At 43.2% G+C, this 18,808-nt stretch overlaps 1 protein-coding gene across 1 annotated transcript in view; it reads left to right on the forward strand.

Annotated features, from left to right (window-relative positions):
• SEX1 (Pyruvate phosphate dikinase, PEP/pyruvate binding domain-containing protein) overlaps positions 1 to 13,116 on the forward strand; it is a 78,834-nt gene extending 65,718 nt beyond the window's left edge. Inside the window, exons 30-34 of the mRNA XM_086514379.1 lie at positions 11,268 to 11,366; positions 11,532 to 11,705; positions 11,792 to 11,884; positions 12,440 to 12,555; positions 12,640 to 13,116. Coding sequence (XP_086370505.1) covers positions 11,268 to 11,366; positions 11,532 to 11,705; positions 11,792 to 11,884; positions 12,440 to 12,555; positions 12,640 to 12,844 — 687 coding nt within the window. The 3' untranslated portion in view covers positions 12,845 to 13,116. The remainder of the gene's footprint in view (positions 1 to 11,267; positions 11,367 to 11,531; positions 11,706 to 11,791; positions 11,885 to 12,439; positions 12,556 to 12,639) is intronic.
• The last annotated feature ends 5,692 nt before the right edge of the window (positions 13,117 to 18,808 follow it).

Raw genomic sequence — 18,808 nt, forward strand, 5'->3', positions numbered from 1 at the left:
ATCACTCAAGTGAATTAGGTTCCAAGATAGAATTAGCTTGGACTCATAAACACAATCTTGAGTATTGACTTAGCTTAGCACAAGCTCACCATAGACAAGCATGTAGTGCAAAATGAGTTGTTGTTTATTCATTCAAGAAATGAGCTTTAAGTAGCTCTACAGCCTTGTTCCACAGTATGTGGGATAAATCCACTCTCCTCTCCTTGACTCACACCTTAGGACAAAGCTCACACTTTACAATCCTCCCCTTGAGGTTTGGACTAAGACAAGATACTGAAGATGCATGATCGACACAGGCTAACAAAATCCACATAGGATGGTGATATCCACACAGGAAAATAAAGTCCACAAAGGATGACGATATCCACACAGAATGGTAAAATCCACACAAGAAAGATCCACAAAGGATGGTGATGTCCACACAGGATGATAAGATGGTATCCACACAGGAAAAAGTCCTCCCCTACAAGTAGAGAGTCTGCATCTTCAAAATGGGTCTTCCCAAACATTGCTCAAAGATCCACAAAGGATGGTGATGTCCACACAGGATGATAAGATGGTATCCACACAGGAAAAAGTCCTCCCCTACAAGTAGAGAGTCTACATCTTCAAAATGGGTCTTCCCAAACATTGCTCTCGTCTTCGTCCTTTTTGTCTTCTACTATGTGAGCTGATCCTCTGTCAGGTCTCTTGCCTTAGTTGCTTCTACTGTTGCTTTCAACTGCTTCATGGTCTAACTTCGTATCCTCCCCTCGAACGAGTACTTCTGTCCCCCTTTTTGTGGTACAATCAGGCTTTATTCCATGCGTCATAATGATATGCAACAATATGCTAAATTATCCTATGAAAAGGTTTATGCAAAAATTAATGCTCTCTTCCATCTTGGTCATACTCCGAGAGTCCAAGCATGTGGTGTTTCTCATACACTTTGTCACAAAATCTTCACACATGGAGGGATTTTAGCAATTTGGAAACTCTCCAATGCCAATGTCTATCCCATTACAAAAGCATATAATGTCATCCATGTAGACAAATATAATTACATACATTGCAAGAAATTGTTGTGCTTGGCTGCAAGATTAATGTGTACTTTGGATTTTCCCTTCAATGTGAAGCTCCTCTTCACTGTCAGTGAAGCCCCTCTTCACAATGAAGTAATGCTCCTTTGGATGCTTGGTGATGCTTTGAAGATTTTCTTTGAGTGCTTTGGAGAATCCTGATGAAGCCTTATGAAATTCTTCGGACAAGAATCATTTATATCAAAGCCTTTGGTTGCTTTGGCTTCTTTGTAAGTGAAAACAACCTTCGATCATGGGCCTTTTTGACTTCTGTTGGATGTGCAGCTTAATTGGGAACTCGAGGCCCGTGGGAAGAGCTCCTTGTGAAGCTGCAGGATCGGATGCTAATGCCAATGGGCAAGGCAAGCTTGAAGCCCTTGAGGCAGTGCGGGAATGCTTGCTTGGTAGGCAATGTGGCAATGTTCCAAAACTTGGTCAAGGGCGAGTCTTAGCATGCGTGGGAAGGGGGGCCCCGTAGGGTCGGGTAAGCCGGCAAAGCAGGGCAGGATAGCCGCGGGATGGCCCGCTTACAGGGAGTCAAAAAGAAAAAAGGCGTGCTGCCGTGGTCGTGGGACTCCTCCCCAGCGGACCCGCCAGGCTCAAAAATTCTTTTTGATGCGCTTTTTCAGATCCGCCCGCCTAGCCCAATTTAGCCAAGGGTTTTGACCCCGGAACCTCAAGCCGAGAATAGCATTTCTTTTTTGGGCTAGCCAACAAGCCCACAAGCTTGGTTGTGACAAGGCTCCGGAAAACAGAATCTTAAGCTCAAGTCGGCAGGCACAAACTCACACACACACACACCTATTTTTAGGATAGCTTTAATGGAGTTCTCGGGCTCGGTTTGCAAAGCTTAAAGGTTCCACGGAGAGCTTGCGTCGAGCACTTCGAGATGAGGTTAATGTTGTTAGGCAATTGCAAAGGTGGAGAGATTAATTGGGGGTGGAAATCACTAGAAAATTGACACAAAAATGACTTAGAAATGTAAAAAAATTGGATGCTAATCTTCTCCCTAATCAAGCCTATCTAGCCATGGAGGGTAGTGGCCTCTTGGGTGTGCCAAGGACATGCCCACACATAACTAGTTTAGGGCCTAATTAGTGAGATGCAACTAGTTATGAAGAATGTTAATGGGCCGTGACAATGAAATGATAATCGATGTAATGGAGATGCTAATGATTAACACACACTAATGCATAATGAAAATCCTAGCTAGCACACCATGGCTCTGATACCATAGGAATTGGATCGAGCTAGCTAGGGTGGATGAAAGAGAAACATGGCTTCAATGTGTGAGTGTGTGTGTAAGCAAGGTTATCACTCAAGTGAATTAGGTTCCAAGATAGAATTAGCTTGGACTCATAAACACAATCTTGAGTATTGACGTAGCTTAGCACAAGCTCACCATAGACAAGCATGTAGTGCAAAATGAGTTGTTGTTTATTCATTCAAGAAATGAGCTTTAAGTGCTCTACAGCCTTGTTCCACAGTATGTGGGATAAATCCACTCTCCTCTCCTTGATGAAAGAGAAACATGGTGCAAGTGTGTGAGTGTGTGTAAGCAAGGTTATCACTCAAGTGAATTAGGTTCCAAGATAGATTAGCTTGGACTCATAAACACAATCTTGAGTATTGACTTAGCTTAGCACAAGCTCACCATAGACAAGCATGCAGTGCAAAATGAGTTGTTGTTTATTCATTCAAGAAATGAGCTTTAAGTAGCTCTACAGCCTTGTTCCCCAGTATGTGGGATAAATCCACTCTCCTCTCCTTGACTCACACCTTAGGACAAAGCTCACACTTTACAGGGTTATCACACTATGTTTGGTGGTGGCTCTTGGAAAGTGCTTAAAGGCTCTATGCTGATTGTAAAGGGCAGCAAGAAGGGAACTCTTTATTAGTTACACTGCAAGGCATTATCTCGCAAGTTTTTGGCTGTGGCTGAGCTTTGACACAAAAGGCTTGGCCATATGAGTGAAAAAGGGCTTGATGTTCTCTCCTCTTTGGGGAAGTTTGATGTAAAAGGCCTTGGCCTTGATTTTTGTAATGATTGTATCTATAGAAAGCAAGTGAAGTTCTCTTATTTCTCTGGTGTCGCTCGCAAATTGCATGTTCTTGATTTAGTATTTCCCGATGTTTGCACTATGCCTGTGAATTCACATGGAGGTGCACGGTACTTTGTGTCTTTCATTGATGATCACAGTAGGAAGACATGGGTGTATGTACTAAAAAGTAAAAGTGATGTACTTGAGTCATTCAAAAAGTTTCATGCATTTGTAACCAAGAAGTTAAAATCTATTAGGATGGATAATGGAGGAGAGTATGTATCACGCGAGTCTAACAGTTTTTATGAGATGTATGGTATTGAGTGGGAATCGACGGGCCCTTATAATCCATAATCTAATGGTGTAGCTGAAAGATATAATCGCACAATGTTTGAGAGAGTGAGATGCATGTTATGTTGTTCACCGCTAATCTCCCTCAAGAGTTTTGGGGAGAGGCTCTTAAAACTGCAGGTCACGTGCACAATCGCTCTCCGAATCCTTGAAGAGGTTTGGTTTGGCAAATCGGCTTCATACGACCATTTACGAGTCTTATGGTTGTTGCGATGCATTTGTGCACGTACCGGTTGATCAGAGGACCAAACTTGACATAAAATCTATCAAGGGCATCTTCATGGGATATGGAGATGAGGGAGAGAGGGGTTAACGAGTTTGGATACCTTAGTACAGGAAGATAATACGTAGCCGAGATGTAGTTTTCAATGAGGTTAAATTGCTGAAAAATGCTACACAAGTAGACGTTGACAAAAAGAAGGTCAAGTTTTAGCAAAATCGGCCAGCCATAAAGCCTCCTTTGGCTGAAAATTCAACCTCTTTTGATGCTGAAAATGAACAACAACCTATTGTGCAATTGCCAGAAGACAATGGACAACAAATAGATGCACAAAATGAGATTATACCACATGACCAGCATGCTGAAAATGAATTGCAGCAGCGAGGTAATTCTGAAAATCAGCCGCCAATTGATGGTGTGCACATTCCGGACAATGTAGACCCATTGGGTGAGAATGTCTACACATGTTAGAAGGCAACCACAAAGGTTTCAACCATCTATGTATTGCATTTTGTTGACAGATAAAGGGGAGCCTCTTACATACAAAGAGGCCTAGTCTTGTGAAGACAAAAGTAAGTGGGAGCTTGCTATGAAATTTGAGATGCAGTCGTTGTATGCTAACAATGCATGGGAGCTTGTACCTTTGCCCAAAGGTAGGAAGGCTATTCATAACAAGTGGGTTTATAAGGTCAAATGTGTTGACCTTTTGAAGACGTTGGAGAGGGGGAATGGGGGAACACACCCAGCACACAACACAGGGCCTTTCTATAGCTCAGGGCATTCACAACAGCCCTATCCTCTCAGAAAACACTTTCAAAAAACACAATTCACCTAGTAGACCACCCACACGCATTTCATAGCTCGTTTCAAACCGCACGCCGTTGTTGTACACAAAACCACTCTCTCACTTCCATTCCGCACACAAAAAGAGGCCCGAGAGGCATACATATCCACACCAGCACCACACCCAACAACAGAAGAAGTAGAGAAGGGGGCAAGGGGAAATGATGCTCGAGCAACACTATGGAAGTTTCACCATGCTCAAGAACACCATGTACAACTTGACAGCTATAAATGGCGCACCCACTCCGTCGTCGGGAAAAAAACTCACACCATATGAGCTCTGCAGGCATACACTTCTGCACAAGAAGCCCCTCCACAAAACACACTCACCCACTTTGGCTCTCTGCAACTGGCTCTCCAAAAAGCCTCTTGGCTAAAAAGCATAAAAAATGTACAAAAATTGACTTTTATAAGGGGTCTCCTTTCATTTTGGACATTTGTAACCTTATTGGGCTATCTGGCACCTCAACTTGGAAATTTGGAGAGGGAGGTACGGCTTTTGCCTTCATCTTCTCTCTTCTTTGCACTTGAGGGGGGGGGGGGGGGGGGGGGGGGGGGGGGGGGGGTGCACTAGCGATGTCGCTAGTGCCCCTAGCATTTTCAAATTTTTATTTTAATTTTTTCTCTCACCTCACCTCCTTTTACCACCTTCGAATGCATACACCTATCTTGGGGTAGTCTTCAGTGGACCGGTGTTTTCATTAAGGAGAGCAGCAGAGACTAGATTGACGAGAGCTTATCGGGCCTTGGGAGGATTGGAGAGGATGTGTTCGCAGGTTCAATTTCAGGAACCTCGAACAAAGCTGTTGCTTTTTGACACTGTAGTGGCTTTAGTTATGCTTTATGGGGTTTAGATTTTGGGACCCTCAGTGGACCACCATGGCAGATCTCGTAGCACTGATGGATGGAGATGTATGGAGAAGCCTCTAGTTTGTATGATCTCTCAGCTGCTTTGGGTTAAGCGCTCAATGCCACATAGATTATTCGAGCCAAGCTAGCTACCGTCGAGGCACTTACTAGATCAGTATCCTTCATGCATAGTTTATGGGACCTTCTGGCACAAGACGGGCACCACGTGTCAACGGAAAGAATAGACTGAACAGACTTTTAGCACTTCAATGATTTGTCATGTGATGTCCTGTGATGTGACTATTGATTGGTACATGTGCTAGATGTGTTTTTTCCTAGTGCGTCTGTACTAACAGTCAGTGTCTGCTAAGACAGTTTATGGCCTCTATCTGTTTTGCAGGCGTAATTGAGGGCGATTACAATGCTTTCAAGAGGGGGGTATGTCACAAACTGGTGACTTGGCTGCCCAGTACACACACATCCGTCCTGCTGAAAAAATGCTAACGTGGCAGTTGCAGTGTATGAAAACCCGTAGAACCCGACGCATTTCACGAAAAGGATGACGTAGCATTGGCTGTACGGAAGTCTGCGTTTTTCGGCGCTTTTTACGACAGTTCTGGCAGCTTTTGGCTACGTGAAACTCTACGCAAGAGAGAGAGAGAGAGCCTTAATTTTAAGCTTTGCTTTATTTGCCAAGCAATGGCTTGAGAGAGAAAAAAAGATAGCTTTATTTTTAAATGCTTTTGATTTACAAGCTTTTGGGGCTTTGCTTTTAGCATCCCTTGTAAACTTTTATAATAGTGGGCTCCCACTTTTGAGAGCATCTGGACGTAGAGTCTGAGAGTGAGACCGAACCACTCCTGTGTACTTTGTGCAACAGATTAATACAAAAAAAAGTACCGAAAGGGACGTCAGTCTTTGGGGCCAATATCTCTAGGCACGGAACTCCGTTGGGCCGTGTCGACTCAATTGTGGACTGTGAACTGTTTTGAAGTGAATTCCTGTTGTGTCGCGGTAGAATCTTGACTTGGAGTGTCCAAGTCTGTTACAACGCCAATCTTTGGGGCCAATATCTCTAGGCATGGAACTCTGCTGGGCTGTGTCGAATCAATTGTGAACTGTGAACTGTTTAGAAGTGAATTCTTGTTGTGTCGCGGTAGAACCTTGACTTGGAGTGTCCAAGTCTGTTACAACAACTGAATTGAAAGAGAGACGACACGCGACACGGAGTGGCGGAATTCCACCCCAGAGAGTATTGGCCCCAAACCTTGGCGCCCCTTTTGGTATTTCTTTATATTGAATCATCAAAGTACAAGCTGGTACTCCATCCTCTACACCTCGTCCAGAAGCATGCCAGAGAATGAGCCCTAGCCTCATATTTAAATGCCCTTGGCCACTAAAAGCAGTTTACATGAAAAGCTTTAAACTCAAAAGCAACTGGTCAAAAAGTGCCAAAAGTTGTTAGTGCATTTTGTGGAAATCCGTACAGTGCCACGTCATCGGCATAAAACGTGGAAGTCTGTACAACTACCACGTCAGCACTGTTAGCAAAAATTGCGAAAATCCGTACAACTGCCACGTCAACATGCCAACATGAAATCCGGGATTCCGTATAGCTTTGCCACGTCATCAGTCAGCGTGAATTGCGGGATTCTGTACATCTGTTGCTTCTGCCTGTTCACTTAAGGTTTAGACCCATCAACCGGGATCTGCAAGTCGGCTCCGTTCTTCAATGGCTTGACACCTCAGCAATTTGTGACACCTCCCTAGAGACAGATATGCTCGGCTAGTCCTTGAGTCATCCCGACAGCTAGGGCTACAAGGGGATACAACATGCTGGTATGGGCAGATGACATCATGGTTTCAATCACATGGTTTCACCGTGGATAGACTGCCTCCGTTCCAGTACTCCTTGGATGCACCCTCCCTATCTCTCACACAGACAGAGATCACTAGATGTGCATATCATCGCATCAGCTAGAGATTGAGACTGACAGATTTAGGAGAGCACCAACAAAAGCCACGATATGCCAGTTGTGTCAAATAGAACCCGGGACAAAGTTACATCACATTTGTCATTGTCCGGTATACTATGAGATACGAGACCACTTTCACTCTCTATTTAGAGAGGGCTTTGGACCGTTGGCTAGAGTCATGAGATATTAGGATCAAAGATGCCTCGGGTTGTTTTTGCTAGAGTTGCACAGACACAGAGGGAGTCTCTTGAGGAGACCAGGCATTGGGAGACATTCAAAGAGGGAGATCACTGTCTTCTTTAGAGCAGGGACTCAACAGCCAGATGAGCATGGTTCACTGCAGAATTCAGAGCCCACTTATACTAGAGGTATATTAGTGGACAGAACCACTGATCTTGAGAGAGCTAGACACTCACGTCTACGAGGGTGACCACGACATTGACAGAGGCTCCATCAGAGGATCAAGATTGTTCTAGCACGATATGGGAGACGCCCAATACGACTATTTACAAAGGGAGAAATTGACTGTCACAAACTGCTGATGTGTCAAGCCCTGAAGAATGGAGCCAACTTGTAGATCATGGCCGAGGGGCCTAAACCCTAAGTGAAGAGGCAGAAGCAGATGAACCCGGCTTTCGCGCTCCCTTGCTGACGTGGGAGATTGTACGAAATCCCGTGAATTGCGCTGACATGATGATGTGGCATACTGTACGGATTTCCGCGTTTTGCGCTGACTGCTGATGTGCAGTTGTACGGAATTCCGTGATTTACGCTGGCAGCTTTTTGGCATTGCTTTTGGATCAAAAGCTTTTGAGTTTGAAGGCTTTTCATGTAAACTGCTTTTCATAGGCAAAGGGCCTGTACTAAGGGCTCATTCTCTGACATGCTTTCGAGAGAAGGTGCAGAGTCTGGAGTACCGGCTTGTATTGTGTTGATGCAATATAAAGATATACCGATAGGGGCGCCAAGGTTTGGGGCAATACTCTTTGGGGTGGAATTCTGCCACTCCGTGTTGCGTGTCGTCTCTCTCTCTCTCTCTCTCTCTCTCTCTCTCTCTCTCTCTCTCTCTCTCTCTCTCTCTCTCTCTCTCTCTCTCTCTCTCAGCTCAGTTGTTATTGAAGTGCTAAAAGTCTGTTCAGTCTGTTCTTTTCTATTGGCACGTGGTGCCGGTCTTGTGACAAGTGATATCAAAGCATTAGGCATGTGCTTTTCTGAAAGCATACTGGTCCCACCAAAGAGCAGGCAGAGCAAGATCGCACTTCCAAAATTCATTGGAAAATTTAGCTTCGTGCTCCAACCCCGGACTTATTAGCCACTCCCTCCCTTACTTCATCGCGCATCGAGCGCGCTCCCGTCTTCAGTGCTCATGTCTTACAGGGCATAAGCCATAAAGATCACTTGCAAGAGAAGGATCCATGATTTGTTTCGAGTCACTGTTTTTCTTAAAAGCAGTGCCATACAGATGTTGATGTCTATAGCTACCAAGCAGCACACTCCAAGGACTTGGCAAGCTTTCAAGAAATTTTTTGCCTGAAGTTATTTGGTTTCTGACATCTTCCTTCGGAGGGCAACTTCTGGCAGAGTAAGGTATCCTGAAATGCTTGCCATTGAAACCCTAGCAGATTATAACTTGAAATTTCTCGACATCTCTCAGCAAATGTCTCTTCACAAGCAGATGACCTTGGAGGTCCAATGCGAATACTGTCATGGGACTACCATTGCCGCCAGAGGAACACTATCTATTTGTCCAAGAGCTGATGGAAAATACTGTGGTCGGCTACGACCACAGTGGAATCGAACCCTAATTTTTGGTGCAGGTTACAGGATGGAAAGTCAATGGACTTTTCGAGCTCGATTGATATCGAGATTGCTTTTTAAGTTTGAAATCTGTTTGAGAACTTGTTTGGTGATCCTGTTGGAATTTGTTTGAAATGGATGGTATCTGTTTTGAATTTGTTTTGGTGCCATATTTGAAATGTTTGACGCTGGTTTTAATATTGGTTTCATTGATTGGTGATTTTACTCCCGGGTGTAGTAGTGAGAAATACTGTTTTGGTATTGTTTGAACCTCCAAATGACGCAAGCCAATGCCTGGGGAGCGTTTGGTTGTATGCTTCTAAAATAATTGTTGTTGTGACTCCCGGCCCGGACCTGGATGGTTATGTGGGAGGAGTATTAAGAAGTCTGAGCAGTTGTTCTCTCAGCATCTTCAAACGACATAGGCTGTGGTCTAGGGGGCGTTTGGTTGTAAAAGGCCTCTATATCTCCCGGCCCGGACCTTTTTAGGTTATGCGGGAGGAGTGATGATGAATATCTCCCGGCCCGGACCTTGTTAAGTTATATAGGAGTGTTCATCGGCGACTTTATGTTTCTATGTCTTGTAACATGCATATGTGTTGCATTTTGATGTGCCAACCACGGGATATTCCTAATTGGATGAGATTGCTTGGGTATGTAATTTTAGTGCATCAAGACACCCGTGGAAGATCAGTGCGGTCTGGGTGTGATGGCTAATTTTACTACGTCGGAATATCAAGAGTTCCGATCTGGACGAAAGGAGAAGCCAACTCCTTGATCAAAAGAGCCGAAACGAGAAACCACCTCCTTGATCAAAAGAGCCGAAAGGAGAAGCTAACCCTTAACAAAAAGAGCAAACTGATTATCCCTCGGAATGTCCCTCGGAAATTTTTGAGCTAACTTGAGTTGTTTTGCAGATATGCTGTAATCGCTCTCTTTCAAGAAGGGGAGATGTCACAAACTGCTGACGTGTTAAGCCCTGAAGAACGGGCCAACTTGCAGATCATGGCTGAGGGGCCTAAACCCTAAGTGAAGAGGCAGAAGCAATAGAAGATGAACCCGGATTTCGCGTTGTCTTGCTGACGTGGCAGACTGTATGGAATCCCGTGAATTGTGTTGACATGATGATGGCACACTGTACGGATTTCCGCGTTTTGCACTAACTGCTGACGTGGCAGTTGTACGAAATTCCGTGATTTATGCTGGCAGCTTTTTGGCATTGCTTTTGGACCAGAAGCTTTTGAGTTTGAAGGCTTTTCATGTAAACTGCTTTTCATAGGCCAAAGGCCTTTTAATATGTGCTAAGGGCTCATTCTTTGGCATGCTTCATGAAGAAGGTGCAGAGTCTGGAGTACCGGCTTGTACTGTGTTGATGCAATATAAAGAAATACCGAAAGGGGCGCCAAGGTTTGGGGCCAATACTCTCTGGGGTGGAATTCCGCCACTCTGTGTCGCGTGTCGTCTCTCTCTGTTCACTCTGTTCTTTTCTATTGGCACGTGGTGCCCGTCTTGTGACATTGACGAAGTTCTTCAGCGACCGATGCAATATTTTCTTGGACAATGCCTAATGCCGGGCATCCTCGGGCTTTGATGATGATGATGATGATTTCAGTATGACGATTTTAGTCTATTAGTTTAGTCTCACTTTTACTTCATTTTATTTTTGTACCCAGGCATTGGATTAGATCCACAAGGATTGTATTAATTTGGTCTCATAGGTCATTTTGGCCTTTTGAAGACGTTTAATATAACATTTCATGTGTGTGTGTGTGTGTGTATAGTTTACTGTTTCCTACGACGTAAAACTTTCTTATTCTTACTCTCTCTCTCTCTCTCTCTCTCTCTCTCTCTCTCTCTCTCTCTGTGTGTGCACACCCACTCTCAGGCATGCACACATGCATGCATGCACACTTTTGTTTCGTAAGATTGTGATCATTAGTGAGTATCTCCAGGTGAGAGAAGATCAGTCCCCTCACACGCAGGTGCAGTTGATATTATCTTGTACATCTCTTTCAAATAAGCAAACGACTTCGCTTTTTTGTATGCAACATACAGATTATTCTTTATGCTCCTTTGAACAGTCAAAGCACTTTGCTTTTATGAATGTATCATGAGTTGGAAATGTTGACAGGTCGAAGATCTGAAGTTGGTCATGAAAGAGTCCAACATGCCTTGGCCTGGTGATGAAGGGGAACAAAGATGGGAGCAAGCCTGGACAGCAATTAAGAAGGTTAGGCATGAAAATTAATTAAGCTTTCATAATCCCTTGAGAGCTGTATGAATTCTTGCTGACTAGCAGTTGAAAGTTTCTCCTTTGAACGTGAAGGGGATTTGAAGTGTATTCTGTAGTACTCGAATTACATGAAATAAAGGATCATAATGCATTCTTTTGTAGGTTTGGGCATCCAAATGGAATGAGAGAGCATACTTTAGCACTCGCAAAGCAAAGATAGACCACAATGATCTCAGCATGGCAGTCTTAGTTCAAGAGATTGTGAGAGCAGATTATGCCTTTGTGATTCACACTACAAATCCATCGAATGAAGATTCTTCCGAGATCTACGCAGAGGTAAGCATATCCACTGTTTATGCTGTTACCAAATGTTTGTTATGATTTTTTTTAGCACTCGAGTGGGATCTTCTGTTCTTTTGTAGGTGGTGAAAGGGTTGGGGGAGACATTGGTTGGTGCCTTCTCTGGCCGTGCTTTAAGTTTTGTGGCAAAGAAGACAGACCTTAAATCACCTCAGGTTAGTATTGTCATTTCTTTATTGAATATTCCTCGAACTTTGACCTCGTGAGAAAAAATCAGACTCCGAAGTTCCTGAAGCATAGCCACTCTTTAAGTTTTTGTTCTTCTGGCAACTGATTTGGAACTGGTTGCCTATCTATGCTCGAATAAAACCTAGGTTTAGAGAGATCCTGCGTACAAATTTTCAAATTTGTCTGAATTTTGATCTGGAGGGTGAGAAAACCTATAAAATTTAGAGAAATCTAGTGTCAAGACCTTCAACACTCGTCAGTTTACCTCTAAAATGTTTAATGTGTAGGTATTCCAAGTCTTCAGTAAAGAAGTTTTCGAGCACTATTGCCTGTGGTTTCTTTCTAGCAGTTTTTTTCCTGCTTTCTCTTAGCGACAACTTTATTTTCTTCAAACATATGCCATAGCATTCAAGCTACCACACGCTTTTTGGACTGCCCACTTCAATAGTTTAGAAAGCATTTTTGTTTGTTAATCACTGTGGCAGGCAGTGGTTAGAATGAGGTTGTTTCCTAACTAAATTTACATGTGCCATTGTGAACAGATTACTGGATATCCCAGCAAGCGGGTTGGACTTTTCATCAAGCAGTCCATCATTTTTAGATCTGATTCAAATGGTGAAGACTTGGAAGGATATGCAGGAGCTGGACTCTATGACAGGTATAGCTTTTTCAATGCTTAGTGGCAAGTATGCCATTTTCTTTTATATGCTTCTGAAGAAGCATGGGCTGGTTAATTTTGTAGTGTACCAATGGATGTCGAAGAGGAAAGAGTGGTTGACTACGCGAGCGACCCGCTTGTGGTTGATTCGGAGTTTCAGAAGTCCATGCTCTCAAAAATTGCAGAGGCGGGAGCAGCCGTAGAGAAGCTTTATGGCACAGCTCAGGATATTGAAGGGGTAATTAAGGATGGTGAGCTCTATCTGGTTCAAACAAGACCACAGATGTGACCATCCTATGTGAGCAATGTTGATGGCAGTTGGCACTAAAATTTTGAGTGCATGTGCCACTTGTCATTTGTAGATTTATATTATATATGCCCGAGTGTTGTGGTTCGTATACCTTGGGCAAGGCTCGTGCAAGGGTTGGTGCACATAATGAATTGTTATGTGCACTTAAACCTGTTAAGTGTATATTGTAACTCTTTTTGACCATGCCGTAAAGAAATTGTGCGAACGTTAGCAGCTCCATAATCTTATTGTTGTATCCTGATTGAGAGAGATATGGAATGGCTCTCTCTCTCTCTCTCTCTCTCAGTTCTTCACAATAGATTTAGTAAACAATAATTGAATGAACAACATTAAAATAAGATTTGTATAACTATCTCCCTTCTCCTCTATTGTCTCCCTTCAAGGACCTGATAGTGGAGGCATAGTGCAAGGAGACATCTATCTTTAAATCCCCTGGAGATTGTATCACAGAAGATGCACATGACAAAGAAACACCTTGTACAGATCAAATAGTTCAGCTGACCATAGGCTTCAAGCAACTCTCTTGGGACAATGCATAAGTCCAACCATGTCCAATCTCCTACAAGCAAATGATGATTTGCAATTTGTCGATGCAATTTAGTTCTCTAAAGCTTGTGATGTCTTGATTATCTATCCAAGGGATTGGGGAAAGGCTTTTGTGCTAGCCATAAAGGATCACAAATCTCTATAAACTCTCGGCAGTTGAGAAACTCATTGATCTAACATGGAGGATTTCTGTCAAGGAAGATGAGTATCCGTGATAGAGGTGATAGAGGCTAATGGCAGCCATTAGATATTTAGCTCGTTGATCAATTCAGCTAAGGTTAAGCTCAATGATGCTTTGCTGTGGAACACCCCTCGGGTGATGCAAGAATTTCAGCTTTCAGATAGTCTGCTTGCAAATTTTCTCAAATCTTACAACGATAAGGGTTGACAGCATTGATAACCAGAGGCCTCCGGGCTGATCATGAGGCCTGGATAAACACATTTGCAGAAGTTGTGGCAGACACCAAGCGATGGATGCCACCATTGAGGAAGAAAGAAGAAGAAAAACCCGATCACTTCAAACTCGTGGCACAGGAAGATGGTGCAGCCCTAGGTGAGCTGATGGGTACTTTGTGGACAACTTCAAACACATGGAAATCGCCGTGTATTCAGAGACTCATCAGTGCAAGGGCATTCCCCTCCTAGATGTACGAGGATATAAGTGGGAAAGCACGTTCGGTCCAAAGGCTACAACGTTGGGAAGCACTAGAGGTTCAGGAGGGATAGCCACTCTTCGAGAGGATTGAGAGAAATGATACAGGTGATGCATAGAGATGAGGAGGCACGTTTCATGTGGACCGGAATACATTGAGGCAGACCACGAGATATCTTCATTGCAATATGGTATTTCCACCCGCAAACTTAGGCTATGCCACATGGGAGGACTCCACATGCAGGTGATACTCAGATGATTTCTACATACATGAAGATGCCATGTGCAAAGAGATCCCGATAGCAGACGTGGGTTTGTGCAAGATAACCCAAGTTATAGAAATGAGCTCTAATGGGGCACACCTATTGAAATTTAACAGCGCACATAACCTCACTATTTTTAATGCGCTCATGCTAACTTGGATCAAACACACTAGTTATAGTAGACAACTTGATGGGCACATATTGGTATGCATGTTTTTACATAGCGGTATGTCAGGGATTCTCCATGAGTCTGTTAGAACATACCATAGTACTACTTTCTAAACGTGGAAACTCTATGATCCCAAGCAATAAGAGGACCGTCAAGGTCTAGGGTCGGGGGGTTGCTGATCGCAACCCTTCATCTACTGAACTTTATTGGGAGCAATCTCAAATGTAGTAGCTCGGATTCTCCATGAGTTGGTTAGGCATGCCACAGTCCTACTTTCTAAAAGTGGAAAGTCTATGATCCCAAGCAATAAAGGACCATCATGATCTCTCACACACTAGCCAAGTTCTATGGATCTATTTTGGAGCATGAGCTTAGTGCTTGGGTTGAGTTTGAATTGGAGGGCTTGAGGTCACATAGACAAGCTAGTTTTTTTAGATGTGGCTACACCACTTTCGATCACATCCTCGTAGTTAGGGCAATCATAGAGGAGAGTGAAGTTCATAGTAAGAAGATTTACTACTCTTATGGATTTTCGCAAGGCTGTCCACATGATACACCGAGCACACATCACAAAGATATTGCAAGACATAGAAGTACTCGAGCGCCTATTATGGGGGCATATATGCTTTGTATGAGAATGTGACATGCATTGTAAGAGAACCTAGGGAACTATCATGCAGACTTGACAACACTCTAGGAGTGAAACAAGGATACCACATTGTTTGGGATATACATATATGATATTTCTGAATACATAGACTATGTGGTAGGATCAAAAAACTATGATCGGAAATATGATACTACTTTTATCATGCCAATACTGTCCTCGTATGGGATTCATCAAAGGGGTTGCAACAACATTTGGATGCATTACATGTCTTTTGTGCAGATAGAGATTTGTCATTGAACGTCTAAAGACAAAGTCATGGTCTTTAACACATCGGCAACATGGGTGACAAGGTCCATGTACCAGTTTTATTTTTTATGGGCAAGCACTGGGACAAGTGAGGGAATATATGTACTTGGGAGTCACCTTCTCTGCCCCAAGATTCACAATGAGAAGGCACTCGAAGCTCATTTGACAAGAGGATGTGTAGCACTAGGAAAGCTTGACAGTCAATGTGCCCATGTACATGTCCAAGAATCCCACTCTAAGTTATGGCTTTTTGATTCCCTAACTACACCCACTATACTATGTCACAAATTGATGACGTGGCATGACCTGTGGACATAAATTAAAGACTTCTCAAATTATAAGTTGTTTGAACTTATCGACAACTGTCGACAGGGCCATAAGGACACAAGGCCAATAAAAAAATTGCGTACAAGCTAGCTAACATGGTAGGCTGTACGAAATTTCATGAATTGCGTTGTTGATGTGGCAGGTTGTATGGAATTTGGCAAATTGTGTTGGCTGTTTTGGGCGGTAGCTTTTGACATCAGATGCTTTTTGAAATGAAGCGTTTGAACTTATTGCTTTTGGGGCTCTGCTTTTGGCATCCCTTGTAAACTTTAATAGAGCCCTTGGGGCCTCACTTTGCAAAGCCATTTGGATACAGAGTGTGAGAGTAGAGGTTCCTCAGGAGATATACTTTGCAATCATTAATGATAAAGAAATTTCGAAAGGGGCGCCAGTCTTTGGGGCCAATACCTTTGGGAATGGAACGCCATGTCGACTCTCTTTGTCTCTCTCTATAAGAGTTCAGTGATTATGAAGTTATGTTCGTGTGTTGCTATTGATTTCTTGCTTGGAGTGGCCAAGCGTGTTACAATGATATCAAAGCTTAGAAAGATTCTTTTTCTACGAAGAATCTGATCCTTTTTGTAGCACACACAAGTTTTTTTTCGTGCCCCAACCTCGGACTTACTAGCCACTCTCACCCTTCGTACATCGCGCATCGGGCGTGCTCCCGTATTCATTGCTCTGTCTTACAGGGCATAAGCCATAAAGAACTCCAGATTACACATGGGTTCTGTTGAGAATTTGACAGAGATAACACCTCTGAACGGGAAGGCAAAGACAAGTTGAAATCCGGAGCAAGAATTGAAGAAAAGAATGAAGACTTTGGGCAAATTTTTCGATGAAAAATTTTGCGAGAATAGAGTACAAGTGTCAATTGCACGTTGACACATGTGTGAAAAGATTGATCAAGTACTCCAAAAACCCAAGATTTGCGATACACCTGAAGCACTACCCGATTGATGAGATTAACTCGAGATGGCATGAGGCCATTGACTCTCTGCTCAGGTCGGGAGCAGCGAAAAGGAAAGACGAGTGTAAACTAGGGAAACTTGTACTCGCAGACATAGCTGGACATAACTCTTAAAAAGAAGATAAGCCAGAGAGCTACAGAGCAGCAGTCGAACGCGGACGAAAAGGAAAGACGAAAGCAAGACTGATACCAGATTTTGTAGGGATAGCCGATCTTGAGCAGATGAACGGAAATACCGAACTTTGCATAGCATGGGGCAAAGTGCCAGACCAGAAACCCTTATCTTCTTTGATGGATAAGCCAAGGCCAACTTCAACCCAATTGGCAGCCAGGTTTGAAATTACACCCAAGGAAATGGGGTCACATGCCGAGGTTGTTCTAGCGGAATTCGGATGGGATGTTGCCATTACACCGATCATTGGCAAATTGCATTCGCAATGTCAGGGGTATTTAGGGCATGAGGACTTTTACATCATGTCTTTGGAAGGGTGTGACGTCCTTCGAGGAATCCCTTGGTTCCCTAAGAATAGTCCGTGGTCAATTTCAGGGCAGGGAAAGCCATTTGGAACAATGAGAAGGGCAAAGAGATTGTACTCAATGGAAAATATTGAAAGGAGAGTCTGCCCCATTTGATGATCTAGTTTTTTTTGTTTACCCGATTTTCTAGAAACAAGTGAATGATGATTAAAGGTCAAATATGTTTGACCTTGAAAAGGAACGACAAGTTTTTCTTGCAAGCTCATGCTATTGTTTCTTTGAGAGTTTACCATGCAAGTTGCGTTCTTCACCTCATAACGCTCACATGATTGATTCTCGATAGTACACCACAGAATCGACCACCCTACAGAGTTAGGCAAGCCCAAAATAAAGAAACAATGAACCAGAAAGATGGATCTTGGAGAATGAGCATTGATTATAGAGCTCTCAATAAAATCGCTATCAAGAATGGAATTCCCTATCCCAAGGATCGATGATATACATGACAGACTTCAGGAGTCTACTTGCTTTAGCAAAATCAATCTGAAGAGTGGTTATCACCAAATCCGAATTGTTCCTAGAGACGTCTACAAGATTGCTTTCAGGATGACTTTCTGTTTGCATGAATCTTTGGTGATGCCTTTTGGTATTACAATTGCTTTGGTTACATTCAACCGCATGATAGATAGATTTTTCAGAAAGCAATGCGGAAGCATGAATTGGTCATCAATGCCAAAAAGGGTGAGTTTTTTTTTTCTTACGGGAGATACATGTCTTGGGACACATCGTCTCATCGGAAGGAGGGAAGATGGATCCGGCCAAACTTGACACTATCTGTGATTGTCCTGACCTAAAGAATGTACATGAATTTTGCAGCTTTTCCGGCTTTTGCTCTTATTACAGGCGGTTCATTTAGAAGTTTGCAGAGATAGCTTCACCTTTGTATTTATTGACTCAAAAAGGAGTCCCTTCTGCATGGGGACCAACCCACGTGTGTTTCTTGAAAGAAAAATTGGCTATTGGACTAGTGTTGGCTTTGCTAGACTTGCAAAAGCAATTCGAAGTCTATTGTGATGCTTGTGGTTGTAGTCATGGAGTTGTTTTGATGCAAGAAGTCCATGTCATTGCTTATGAAAACTGGATGTTTTTACGGCTAGAATTGGTAGCACAAATATATGAAAAAGAGATTTTGGCATTGATCCATGCTCTTACGTAGTGGTGACACTATTACTTGGAGCTGGCTTTACAATCTTCACGGATCATCGGATTTTGTGCTACTTGTCATAGAAGCAACTTTCAAAAAAGCAGATGCGATGGGCTAGCATCATGTCACAATTTCACTTCCATATTGTCCATATTCAGGGACAAAAGAATTTAGTGGCACATGCTTTGTCTCGGAAGCCCTTGGTTCTGGCTATTTCCGCATTCATCATAGAAGCTTCAAGGATATGGTTGATCAGTATGCCATGGATCCTGACCTTGCTGACATTTTTACCAGCATACATAACGGGGGGATAGTTTGAGGGTATTCCATACGGATGGCTATTTGATGTGGAAAATGATGTTGTGTATTACACAAACTTTGAGAGTAAAGGTTTTGACAGAGTGCCATTGTCCACCTTC

This window comes from Adiantum capillus-veneris, chromosome 6, assembly GCF_014529385.1.
Source record: "Adiantum capillus-veneris isolate H3 chromosome 6, ASM1452938v2, whole genome shotgun sequence".
Lineage (NCBI taxonomy): Eukaryota > Viridiplantae > Streptophyta > Polypodiopsida > Polypodiales > Pteridaceae > Adiantum > Adiantum capillus-veneris.